The sequence below is a fragment of the Solanum lycopersicum genome, chromosome 6, assembly GCF_036512215.1.
Source record: "Solanum lycopersicum chromosome 6, SLM_r2.1".
Lineage (NCBI taxonomy): Eukaryota > Viridiplantae > Streptophyta > Magnoliopsida > Solanales > Solanaceae > Solanum > Solanum lycopersicum.
In genome coordinates, this window is record NC_090805.1 from 46523170 (window position 1) to 46535360 (window position 12191).

General features: G+C 34.5%; 2 protein-coding genes across 3 annotated transcripts; both read left to right on the forward strand.

Moving 5' to 3' along the window:
* The first annotated feature begins 333 nt into the window (after nt 1–333).
* LOC101256096 (serine/threonine protein phosphatase 2A 55 kDa regulatory subunit B beta isoform) lies at nt 334–7154 on the forward strand. 2 transcript variants are annotated; one of them, XM_004241456.5, is made up of 14 exons: nt 334–757; nt 1962–2065; nt 2152–2259; nt 2380–2499; nt 3400–3573; nt 3708–3799; nt 4005–4123; nt 5033–5156; nt 5285–5408; nt 5956–6024; nt 6172–6263; nt 6397–6474; nt 6556–6632; nt 6755–7154. In XM_004241456.5, the coding sequence occupies exons 1-14, from the start codon at nt 685–687 to the stop codon at nt 6883–6885; spliced, it is 1485 nt and encodes a 494-aa protein (XP_004241504.1). In that variant the 5' UTR covers nt 334–684; the 3' UTR covers nt 6886–7154. The 2 variants fall into 2 exon arrangements, with proteins under 2 accessions (XP_004241504.1, XP_010322550.1); XM_010324248.3 differs by having other exon boundaries at nt 443–757; nt 1962–2057.
* Nucleotides 7155–8234: 1080 nt separating this feature from the next.
* Nucleotides 8235–11224, forward strand: LOC101258964 (protein NRT1/ PTR FAMILY 2.9-like). The gene is made up of 5 exons (XM_004241466.5): nt 8235–8525; nt 8642–8859; nt 9161–9723; nt 9962–10503; nt 10733–11224. Exons 1-5 carry the CDS (start codon nt 8282–8284, stop codon nt 11068–11070), a joined length of 1905 nt encoding a protein of 634 aa, XP_004241514.2. The 5' UTR covers nt 8235–8281; the 3' UTR covers nt 11071–11224.
* The last annotated feature ends 967 nt before the right edge of the window (nt 11225–12191 follow it).

Below are 12191 nucleotides of genomic sequence, written 5' to 3' on the forward strand. Positions count from 1 at the left end.
TCTGAAATGACTATAAATGGCTTTGTAGTTATGTATTATTTTTTGTATAAATTTCCCTACCAACCAAAATGCAAAGACATTAACACCCGAGTAGATAAGTTTTAACTCTAACTTTAAAAGCTAGCTTGCTCAAGAATAAAATCGACAACGATTTAAAACTACACTCTCCAATTATTGGTCCGACAATCTTAAAATAGAATAGAGGGTATTGACATACAGTAAATATTTTTTCAAGTAATTTATTGATTTTTTAGATTACGATTCAAACTCCAAAGATGACATACTAAGTTGATAAATTTGAATAAATATTAGATCTGAGTTTAACGTTATCTCGAATTATAATATTTTAAGGCCACTATTTGCAGAATTTATGAAATGTAAAATGGTGGATTGTTACACCCGGCGTGTATATAATGTATCAGCGACTGAAAAACCTTTGGTTAATCACAGAAAAAGACAAAAAACAGTTATTGCACAAACTCTTTTTTCCCGGGAAACATCGAGTGGATAACAAGAAAAAAAATATATACACTTGAACTTCAATAGCCCAAATAGAAATCAAGAAAACACATTTATACAAGCTTCTTGTCTCCAAAATTCATATCTTTTAAGTGATAGAAATCATAAAGTTCTGAGAAAGTTCAAATCTTGGGAGTGTTGGTTTAATTTCTTGAGTGAGGAGTTATGACTTTTGGGTCTGAATGGAAGTTCTCTCAAGTCTTTGGTGAACAAAATCCCCATGAGGATGTACAAGATTGTAACTTTCTTTCACTTTTCTTTATAGTTAAATCTTTACGTGAATGAATTTCAGTAATATACTGTTTGATTTGTATTTTTTCCCCCTTCTTTTGGGGTAGGGTAAGGGTAGGGGTGGAAGTATGTCAAATCTGTTGTACTGCTGCTTATGTATGGTTTCCTTCCTTTAGTTTTCAGCTTCTTTAATTTGGTTTCGTATGGAATGTGTAACTCTTAACTCTCTTGTGTGGTTTGCGAACTATGGCATAAGAGTAGGGACCAAAGGTAGCAGTTGCAGGTTCCCTCTTCATAAAAAAAAAAAAAAGATTAGACTTTAGATGCTGTAGAACTAACTATACATGAAATCTTGTAGCCTAATAGGGTAAACATGTCTGATTCAATACAGGATTATTTAGAAATTTGAGGTGCGGGTTCAATTCTGGTAGATGAAACTTTAGAGCTGATCGCAACTAGGTTAGATGGAGGCTCAATAGAGGTAGTAGTAGTTGTTGTTAATTGTGGATGGAAGGATAGTGCTTGAATTGGTACATTTAATATTCTATGGAGATGAGAGACTGGTTGATGCTAGCAGAAACAATCCTTTAGCATTTTCTGCATGCTTTTTTAGTATTACATATAACAGGGAACCTTGGTGTGACTGGTAAAGTTATTGCCCAGGCAGAGAATGTGAGAAGAATAAATAGTATAGAGTCGAAAAAAGAAGAAGAGGAAAACTGTTCACAAACTAATCCTTATAATTGGCTCATCATATATGTGGAAGGGGAAGAACTGGAACGGACTTTTGTATCCTTTTAATGAGAAGGGGATAACGCATGGTATGGGGATTGTTAGATAACAGAAAGTTGGGATGAGTTGTTGAAGCCAATACTGTTTATATAATAGAATATACTTCTTTTTTGAGCATGTTGGACCACATCATCATACGTTTTATTCTTTATCGGATAATAGATCTATCTTGAAAATCTCATATGCACGGGAGAAAGATAATTGAGTTGTCTGTGAGCTTTTGGTACCTTTGCTGGTGATTGCTGATTTGTACTTCTATAATATTTTCGGCATTTCAGTTATCTAAAAATGAAAACAGCAAAGAGATATCTAGTTCTTCTTTCCTTATTTTACCCTCTCGCCTGAAACAAAAGAGAGGAATTATGAACCAAAGAAATACAAGGAACAAGGAACACATTAAAAAAAACATTTTATGTTAGGTGATATTATCTCTGCAATGGAGTTTGACAAGAATGGTGATAATCTGGCTGTTGGAGATCAAGCTGGACGTGTCATGATTTTTGAGCGGCATGCTGGTAAAGAAGTGCGGACAAAATTTTCAGAAATATCATTTTTGTCATATCCAAATTTTGCATCGCATGTAACCTGTTCACCACTATGTTCTTTTAGGATCTCTTTGAGTGCAGTTCTCGAAGTGACTCTGGTCAGTTCAACCTTCCACAAAAGCAGCATCCTGAATTTGAGTATAAGACAGAATTCCAGAGTCATGAATCTGAGGTATGATTAGATAATTATTTTATCTACTTTCGGGTATACATCTGTTAGGCTGCTTAAAATTCTGCATGTATAGCTGATCTTTATGAACTATGGATGCTGTTCATGTTGCATTTTCTTCAGTTTGATTATTTGAAGAGTGTGGAAATTGAAGAGAAGATTAATAAAATCAGATGGTGTACGAAACTCAACAGATCGTTATTTCTTCTTACAGCAAACGACAGGACGATAAAACTTTGGAAGGTATGAAATCCCTGTGGCATTCGTGAAACTTCAGACAATGTCAAATTGAAGAAACAGATGATTGTCTTATAAGTTTCTGGAAGTTTGGATTAGGCCTTTAGGGGATTAACTTATCTGTTTGTTATGATATGTGATTTAGTACTACAATGTACCCTGAGAAATCAATTGTTTGCCTTTACATGGTTCCTCTTTACATAACTATGTCTGAATAAATCAGGTGATGAAAAGATAAGAACTGTGTTCTATGGATAACCTCAGGTTTCTCTGGTTGTTCTCTTGCTGGCTAAGAGCTCCTTCAGAATGATACTAGACAAATACTGCTTACATGAGCTTTTTTATATTTCAGCAGCTACTACATTTCCATATTTACTCAAAGATTGAGCATGCAAAATGGACTATCCTTTATATGTGTGTGTGTGTGTGTGTGTGTCTGGTGCCACTCCAAATAGAAGGTTCTGTTCTGGGTGCCTTTTCCTGTATCATCAAAATATTGATAACTAGAAATGCATGTGGTACTATCATTTTTTTTCTTCTAAAGTATCTCATACTTAGATACTCTTCTGACGTTCACCTAACACCAAAACTAAAAACAAGGGGAAAATAAAGGAGGAATTCTCTGTGATGAAATTCAAGTATTAGCTATTGCCTGTTAAACGTCTGTCCAAAATGGAATTTGTCTGTTCATTAAGAAAAAAGGCTGACTCCATGAGGTAGTGGTAAGGTCTGCATACACACTATCCTCCCTAGACCCCACTTTGTGGTATATCGTTGTATCAAGAGAAAAGGCTGGATGGGTGTCCTTTCTGGATAAATTTTGATAGACTTTTCAGTTCCCGTTACTGTGTGTTTACTAAGTTGTACATATCAATGTACTATTTTCTTAATTTATTTCTTTTACAGATCAAGGAACAGAAAGTAAAGAAAGTTAAACAAATGGACATCAATTCATCTGTGACTTCAGAGAATTCTCTTTTAGCTGATAGAAGTTACATGAGTGGACAAAGTGAATCATCTCATGTTAATGGTTACAGTCTAGAATGGACTAACAAAATGAACGGCACATCATCATCACATGTATGACATGGAGAGTGTAAATTTTTCTACTTGTTTCCTAAATATTCTTGCAGTTTTATTAAATTCACCTCTCCTAAACTCTATGCATTTGACATATTCTCATAGCTTGTAATTCTGGCCTCCACTATATGTAGCTTGCAGATATCATAAATGTAGATTATACAAGATCCCGAAAAGTATATGCAAATGCTCATGATTTCAACATCAATTCCATCTCAAACAATAGGTATTCTTGTGTTCTTGCAAATATTATGAATTTCAAACTTGCTCACTTGAAATGAAATTTGACCAGACCTCTGATTGAGCTTGATCGATCAGCTCAGATTATCCTTTATCAGTTATCAGTACCAGAAAGACTCAACTGTATTGAAGTTGTTTACCAGATGAAATGTCAGGCATTAGATAATACTCTGGTTTTAATACTTTTACAGCGATGGTGAGACATTCCTCTCTGGGGATGACCTTAGGATAAACGTATGGAACCTTGAGGTTAGAGATCAGTGTTTCAATATCATTGATATGAAGCCAAAAGATATGGAAGATCTTACAGGTAATTGTGGATCTCTTCTCAAAGCATTTACATGCTTTAACCTGCTGGATCTTATCTCATGCACCGGTGCTACTCTCCGTTAACCCAATTTGAAGTTTCAAGTTTATAATCTCTGAAAGTTTGGAGATGTAATTTGTGAATATTACCTGCTAGATATAATGACAGAGCACTTCAAGAACTTATAGAAGGCAAAATATGGTTTCAGGTAGTAGCTTTAGGTCTCATAGGTAACAATATAACGGTATGTGTAGATTGTACATCTATGTATCTGAATACTACATAAGCCTCGCGTATTGAGTATGTACCATCGTAAGTTATCTACACTCTACTGTTAAAACTCATGCTAGGGATTACTTTTGTGAGGTGGCGGGTCTAGGTTTCTTTCTCAAAATGGTTTCTGGAGTAAGCAATCAAAGGTTGCTTTCGGTTTTATCATCAAATTCCAAAAATGCATGCGGAAAATCAAAGCAAGAATGTTGTTGCATCTAAGGGATCATTAGCAGTGATTTAGAAAAAGCATTAAAACAAAAAAGAACCCCGCCCCTGCACCCTGAGAAAGCCGTTTTTCCTTATTCTTTAAGTGCATTCATTTATCATTCTGACATCTTGTTCTCCTCTGATATAAGGAGAATGCCTCCTATCATATCCAAGCAAGAAAAATAGAATAGAATAAAAGAAAGAAAGAAACTCTTATGAACGTTTGAAAGGAATCAGAAACCGCCCTTACTCCTCCCCCTGAAAGGAACTTGACCAGTAAATTTGAAATGATGATCTACTTTATGACATGGATCAAATGATGCCATTAGGTAATGTAGTTCCATCACCATATCCTTCTATTCTGCATCAAAAGTTTGACCAGACTGCCACCTGATAAAGGATGAAAATGATCACGCACTGTTGTGTATGTAGAGGTGATTACATCAGCAGAATTCCATCCATTTCACTGCAATTTGTTGGCTTATAGTAGTTCGCGGGGATTCATACGTCTTGTTGACATGAGGATGTCTGCAATATGTGATCACAATGTGAAAATGTAAGTTGTATACCCATTTCTATTTTATTTCTCTCATCTGTATGACTCAGTATGTCTTCTAATCTGCTTCTCTGACGAGGCTTACAGTACTTCTAACAAACCATAACTTAGGGTACTACTTTTTACAGACTTCAAGATGGAAGGAGCCATGGCTCTAAAACATTTTTCAGTGAGATCATTGCTTCTATATCTGACATGAAGTATGCAATGGATGGAAGGCATATTTTAAGTCGGGATTACATGACTCTGAAGGTCTTCTCAATTTCGATAATCCTTTTACTGTATATGTACACTGCACTTTGATTCATGAACTAAATTTCCTTTGCATTTATTGGTCTCTAATTACATTCGTCAAAGAAATGTTTTCCAAATATAAAATTTTCAATTTAATATTCAAGAACTAGATAGAGTGATTTACAGGATAGAGTTAGTACTGATATGTGCTTCTCACACATTTTCAATCCTCAATTAGGTGCATCCTGCACTTCTTTATCCTTGGAATTCTGTGTGTCAACGGTTTCCTTGATTCATCTTTTGGGTCCTTAAAAGTGTATTCAGCTTGTGGATTTCAGCTTTCCTTTTTCTGTTTTCCTTTTTTACCTTTTTAACTGCCACCTCGCTTTGACTCTTTCATCTCTCATTAGTGGTTTCTTCTTTGTTCTGTTAATCTTGGTGACATGACAAATAAGCTGTGACTTTGTGTGGTCAATATTTCCCGTGCTTGTTGCCTTCTTATGTTTTACATGTACTGTCATAAGATGGATCTGTAGTTATGTATTATTTGTTGAATATTTGATAGCTATGGGACACTCACATGGAGTCTTCCCCGGTTGCAACATATAAGATTCATGAACACCTCCGTCCTAAGGTATGAGGGTCTTGCCACAATTTTTTCTTTTAGGTTTACAAAGATATAAACAGTTAGCGATATGGTGAGTTGTGTGAACATGCTATATAATCAAAATAGATTGATAGCATTTTCTGATTTTGTGACCTAATACATGTTGTATGGCAGCTTCCTAAGTTGTATACAGATGATGCCATCTTCGATAAGTTCGATTGCTGCCTGAATGGAAACGAACTTCAATTTGCAACTGGATCTTACAGGTTTATCCTTCAAAGAAAGTTTTAACCCCTACATATGAATAGTTCTATCAGTTGTTGTGTAATTATGTACTTCCATTTTGTTGATATTCTGTACATGTGATGAAATTTTTATGGTAATCTTTTGTTGATTTAGCAATCATCTTCGTGTATTTTCATTTGGAACTGGGAATGAAAATGGCATCACACTGGAAGTCAAAAAAGAATCAAATAGGTAACCCTTGTGCTGAGATGATCTTCTATTGTCTTTATTCTGTTGTTGAATTATTGACACTTCATTAACCTTGATTTGTAGAAAACCAACCTCTCAAACTACTTCAAGGCCTCGAAGGTCATCATTGAGCAACTTGGCACGAGGATTTTATCGCCAAGGTAGTTAGTACTGATTATGCATATGCTTGTGCAAGGCCCATAATTAATCAAATGGTGGAAAATCCACCCCACCACAATTTAGTTTCATCTTTATCTACATTGCTTTTTGTTGGTGATTTCAGGACAAGATCATGACTCAGAAAATGAGATATCCTGTAACCTGAAGTCCAAGTTGCTGCATGTGGCTTGGCATCCAACGCACAATCTGATCGCTTGCTCCAGTGGAAGCAGCTTGTTCATGTACCATGCTTAAAGTGCTATGAAGAGGACTCATAGTCATAAGCTTCCTGTAAAAAAAATCATATTGTCCCTGTCAATATACCGCGTTTGTGAGATTGGCTGGTCTAATCTCACCGTTAACAGTCTGCCATAGGAATATTTTTGAAAAAAATTAACGATTCCTTTTTAAAAAATGGTATTGCTTTTACAAGATAGCATACACAGAAGTTTGATACTTGCAAGTTGCACAAATACATTTTGTGCACATCTGAAGAAGTAAAGGTGGCAAACATTTTTGGTTGATACTGTTGCATTGTTACTTTATTATTCATTTCTTACTTTTCTCTGAATGTGATGGGTGCCAGAGACTAGGCCTACAACTAAATGCCACCATTATGGTGGGAGCTGAGTGTGTTCTTTTTTCCCCACACCCCCGAGGAGGATCAATAATAGTGTTCCCACTTACCCTCCAGCTTGACTCGAACCTTCAACCTGCCATGGTGCTTAATCACTTGAGCAAGCCTCGCTTATTGAGCTGAGAGGTCTTGTTTGGACCTCAAATGTGTATATTAATAACCAAAAAGTATGTAGATGTAGGGTTGGAACAACAAATCTATCCAACTCCTATAATCAACTTTGAATGGCAGAGAACAGAAAAGTAAAGAAGTGTAGTGCCCTTATAGGTAAATGACGTTCTAACTGGGCTTGATTCTGAAAGTGATCAATTGTTGTACATGTACCTAACTAATATTAAGCTTTAGATAACGAAAACACTTGAATACGATGATCTCTACCTTCTATTATCTAGTATCTCTAATTTATATTTCTTATTTTATATTTACTAATATTTTACAGTATAATTATGATAAATAGTTGTATTTCTGTTTAAGTCCAGTATAGTTTTACTACCTAACACTATAAAATCAATCAATCATGGTAAACAATGCATTTTGGTCCATTTAATTTATAAAACATGTACTAGGATATGTGTACTCTATACTAAATAGACTTATGTGTGTTAAGTGTTTAGTGTATACTTCGATCATATTGATTAAATTAAACTGACTAAGATTACAATTAATTATGTAGGTTTCCTCCCTCTATGGATGGATTGTTGTGAGCAACGACTCATTTTCCAACAGCATTGGCTTTTTATTTTTTAATGGATGCCAACAAATGATGTGATCTCACTCCACTTTTATACAAGAAAAAAAAACTTGATTTAACCCCACTTTTATTATTATACTATTTTTCATATAAGGAGCAAAACATGTCAGTAAATTTTTAGTTAGTCTCAAGTTGAATAAAATTTAAGTTTTGATATCCTTGAATTTTAGAGATGATATAATGATTCCACTAGGGTGGTTTACCCTTCTCCACATGTCTCAACAGTACAAAAAAAAAGTTTCACAAATTTCTTTCCACAAATAATGCATAGAGGAAAATGTCAACTTATTCTTTTATTGGTAAACATCATGAGTGATATAAAAGAATTAGATTCAATAAAAAAAATTATACATCTCCCTTATATAACCATTTCATCTTTGCCTTATTCGTTAAGTAATAAAATAAATACCTCACTGAAAAGAATAGCAAATATGGAGGAAACTAACAAAGAATCAACTAAAGATGAAATCAAGTACAGAGGAATCAGAGCAATGCCCTTTGTCATAGGTATATATTTTTATTTTTTGCGTATACTAAACTTATTGTATACTTTTCGATGATATGAAATGAGACTGGATTCATATAGCTGACTCTAACTTTGTGTTGTATATGGTAAACTGCAGGGAATGAGACATTTGAGAAGCTAGGAACAATTGGAAGCTCGTCGAATCTGTTGGTTTATTTAACAAGTATATTTCATTTGAAGAGCATAACAGCTACTAATATTGTCAATATCTTCAATGGTACTTGCAACTTTGGAACCTTGCTTGGAGCTTTTCTTTCTGATACGTACTTTGGTCGTTACAACATTCTTGGATTTGCCTCAGTCTGTTCCTTCTTGGTACAAGAAATATTCATGTTGAGATAAAACTAGAGATTAAGAGTTGTTTGGTACGACAGAAGTCATTTTTTATGTTTTCAGATTGGAAAGTGTTTTGCTGAAAGTTTTGAGAAGTAAAGATTGATAACGATGTTTACAATCTTTCTAGAAAGAATCTCCTTTATCATTCAACATGAAGAAAAAAAGACAAATTGTCTAGGAAATGGCTTATGTCGTACCAAACACACATTAACTTAATCATTATTTGAAAGTCGTTGTAGTTACTGGATTTATCGTTGTTTTCCAAATTGATCATTTACAGGGGATGTTAGTACTGACTTTAACAGCAGCAGTCTCAAAGTTTCATCCACCTGAATGTGGTAATCAAGAAACTGCACCAGTATGTGTTGGTCCAACAGCAGGACAAATGACATTTTTACTAGGAGGTTTTGGATTGCTGGTAATTGGTGCTTCTGGCATAAGGCCTTGTAGTTTAGCATTTGGGGCTGATCAATTTGATCCCAATACTGAATCTGGAAGAAGAGGAGTTATGAGTTTCTTCAACTGGTACTATTTCACTCGCACGTTTGCTGTGATGGTCTCATTGACTGTCATTGTGTATGTTCAATCAAATATCAGCTGGTCTCTAGGATTAGCCATCCCAACAATTACTATGTTCCTTTCTTGTGCACTTTTCTTCGTGGGCACTAAAATATATGTCAGGTTTGTGCCAAAAGGCAGCCCGTTGTCAAGTGTCGCACAGGTCTTAGTTGCTGCATTCAAGAAAAGGCACCTGCAGCTGCCAGAGCAACCATGCTTCTCCTTGTTCAACTATGTACCTTCCAATTCCTTGAATTCTATGCTTCCTTACACTAATCAGTTTAGGTAATTAATTCCTCTTGCCACCGTAATAGTTGTGGATAGACTTATATTTAATCATGTAAAGATATATCACATGAGCCTAATTCGAACTCCAAAAGTTAACTCATGAGAGTAGGATTGTCCAAGTCCGTATAAGCAGACTACCAATCCATTAGCTAATGAACGTGGGAGTCTAACCCACTCTAACAGTAGCTGAGTCAAGATAAACTATTAAACTAACTATAACAGCTCATGATTTCAGATTCTTGAGTAAAGCAGCAGTGAAAACCCCAGAAGACCATATAAACTCTTCAGATGGATCTGCAGTCGATCCATGGAGGCTTTGCAGCATTCAGCAAGTGGAAGAAGTGAAATGCTTACTAAGAGTAATCCCAATATGGGTTGCTGGAACTATCTATTATGTCTCTGTTGTACAATCGCAAAATTATGTTATCTTTCAAGCCTTACAAAGTGACAATCAACTAGGCCACATCAATTTCCACATCCCACCAGCATCTTTCATAGTCATTTCTATGCTCAGCATAACAATTTGGCTACCTATATATGATCGCGTTTTACTTCCATGGCTTCGGAAATTCACAGGAAAAGAAGATGGAATCACCCTTCTCCAGAAAATGGGAATTGGGATATTTCTATCTATCGCAACAATGATCCTATCAGGGATCGTTGAAGACAAGAGAAGGACCCTGGCAATGACTAGGCCAATGCTGCAAATGACTCAGGGGAAAGGTGCAATTTCATCCATGTCAGGACTATGGCTAATACCTCAGATGGCATTAGCAGGTAACCTTTTGCAAATCAATGTTTGTTTTACAGTTCTGCTCATCTTTTCAACTTCAACTTGAATCGGAGAATTTGAGGTTCAAAAACTAGTTTGCGGTGTGAAATTCTCAGATATATTATAGACGAAGCATTTGCCAAAGGATGTTTTCATGAATCCAGAACGAAAGTTAACTCCTTTTTTCATGTTAAGACACAATTCTAACCTTCAAATACTCATGACTGAATACAGGTCTTTCTGAGGCATTTACACTAATCAGCGAGAACGAGTTCTTCTATAAACAATGCCCTGAAAACATGAGGAGCATCGCGGCATCTTTCTTCTTTGTTGGAATGGCGGGGTCGAGTTATTTGAGCAGTTTCTTGACATCAGTTGTTCATAAGACATCAAGTTGGTTGGCTGAGGACCTTAACAAGGGGAAATTAGACTCTTTTTATTACCTCATTGCAGGACTAGAAATTCTGAATTTGGGTTATTTTCTTGTGTGTGCAAAATGGTACAAGTATAAAGGAAGGGCAGGTGACAACAAAGTGAGTGAAAGAACAGATCAAAATGAAATTGTAATCTAATTTTTCAGTCAGCAGAATCAGTATGGTAGTTTTTCCATGATTAGTAATGCTTTGTTGGAACCAAATATAGAAAGTAAAACAAGAAAAATGAAAATTATGTGTCACTCTCATCCTTCATGAGCTAATGCACAAATCAAATCAATTGTGTCGCCCATATCAATCGAGTATTTATGGTCAACAAAGTTTTTTAAATTTACTTTCTTTCTTATGTATGTGCTTTCAATGTTACATAGCAAAATCGGTCCCAACAAAGCTACTAAATTGAGTCCACATCATCACTCTGTCATCTTCATACTTATCTCGTCGAATCATTGATTTTTTATATGAATAAAATAACTCAAAATGCTATTACCACAATGTGATGCTATTTGCAACATCAAATAAGTAATATTTTTCGCCCTACTTTTCATGCACTCAAAATTTTTCTCCAAAACACGATTCTTTCCTTCAAAGTTCAAACTTAGGGTTTGTTTCACTGTGCAAATCAAATTAAGAACAAATCAAATTCTAATTTCATCTTATGATTTCATATCGTGATTTAAAATTGCAAATTCAAATGCCTACTTAATGTGTTTGGTCATTGGAATTAGAAACTTAAGTTTAGTGTTTGATTTGAAATGAATATTTATCTATGAATTGTAAATGTAAGTATAATTTCAAATCATCTTTTGAAATTTTACATTCTCTAAAAAGTAAATAAAATGAATTTCAAACCTTTCTTTAACTATAATTTAAAATTTTACAAAAAAAAGTCATATTTAATTAAACATTACCCGATGTCTATACCATATAAGAGGATTATATTAAAAGATAAATAATTACTATTATTGTTAATTTATTGAACTAATAAATCTTTGTGGAATTTGTGCATTTTAAATTTTATAATAATACATAATTTGAAATATATATTTATAAAAATAACATAAAAGATATACAATTTTATTAATATAATCCATAAAATACTATATTATCTTATTTATAAAGTAGTTGTTCATCCATATCATATTTGAGTCAAAGTTGAAAAGTTTTAAAAATCTTTTCATAAATTACAAATTTTTTATGTCGATTAGTAAAAACTAAAATGAAGAAAATTTTAGTCGCACTCGCCATCACCATTAACT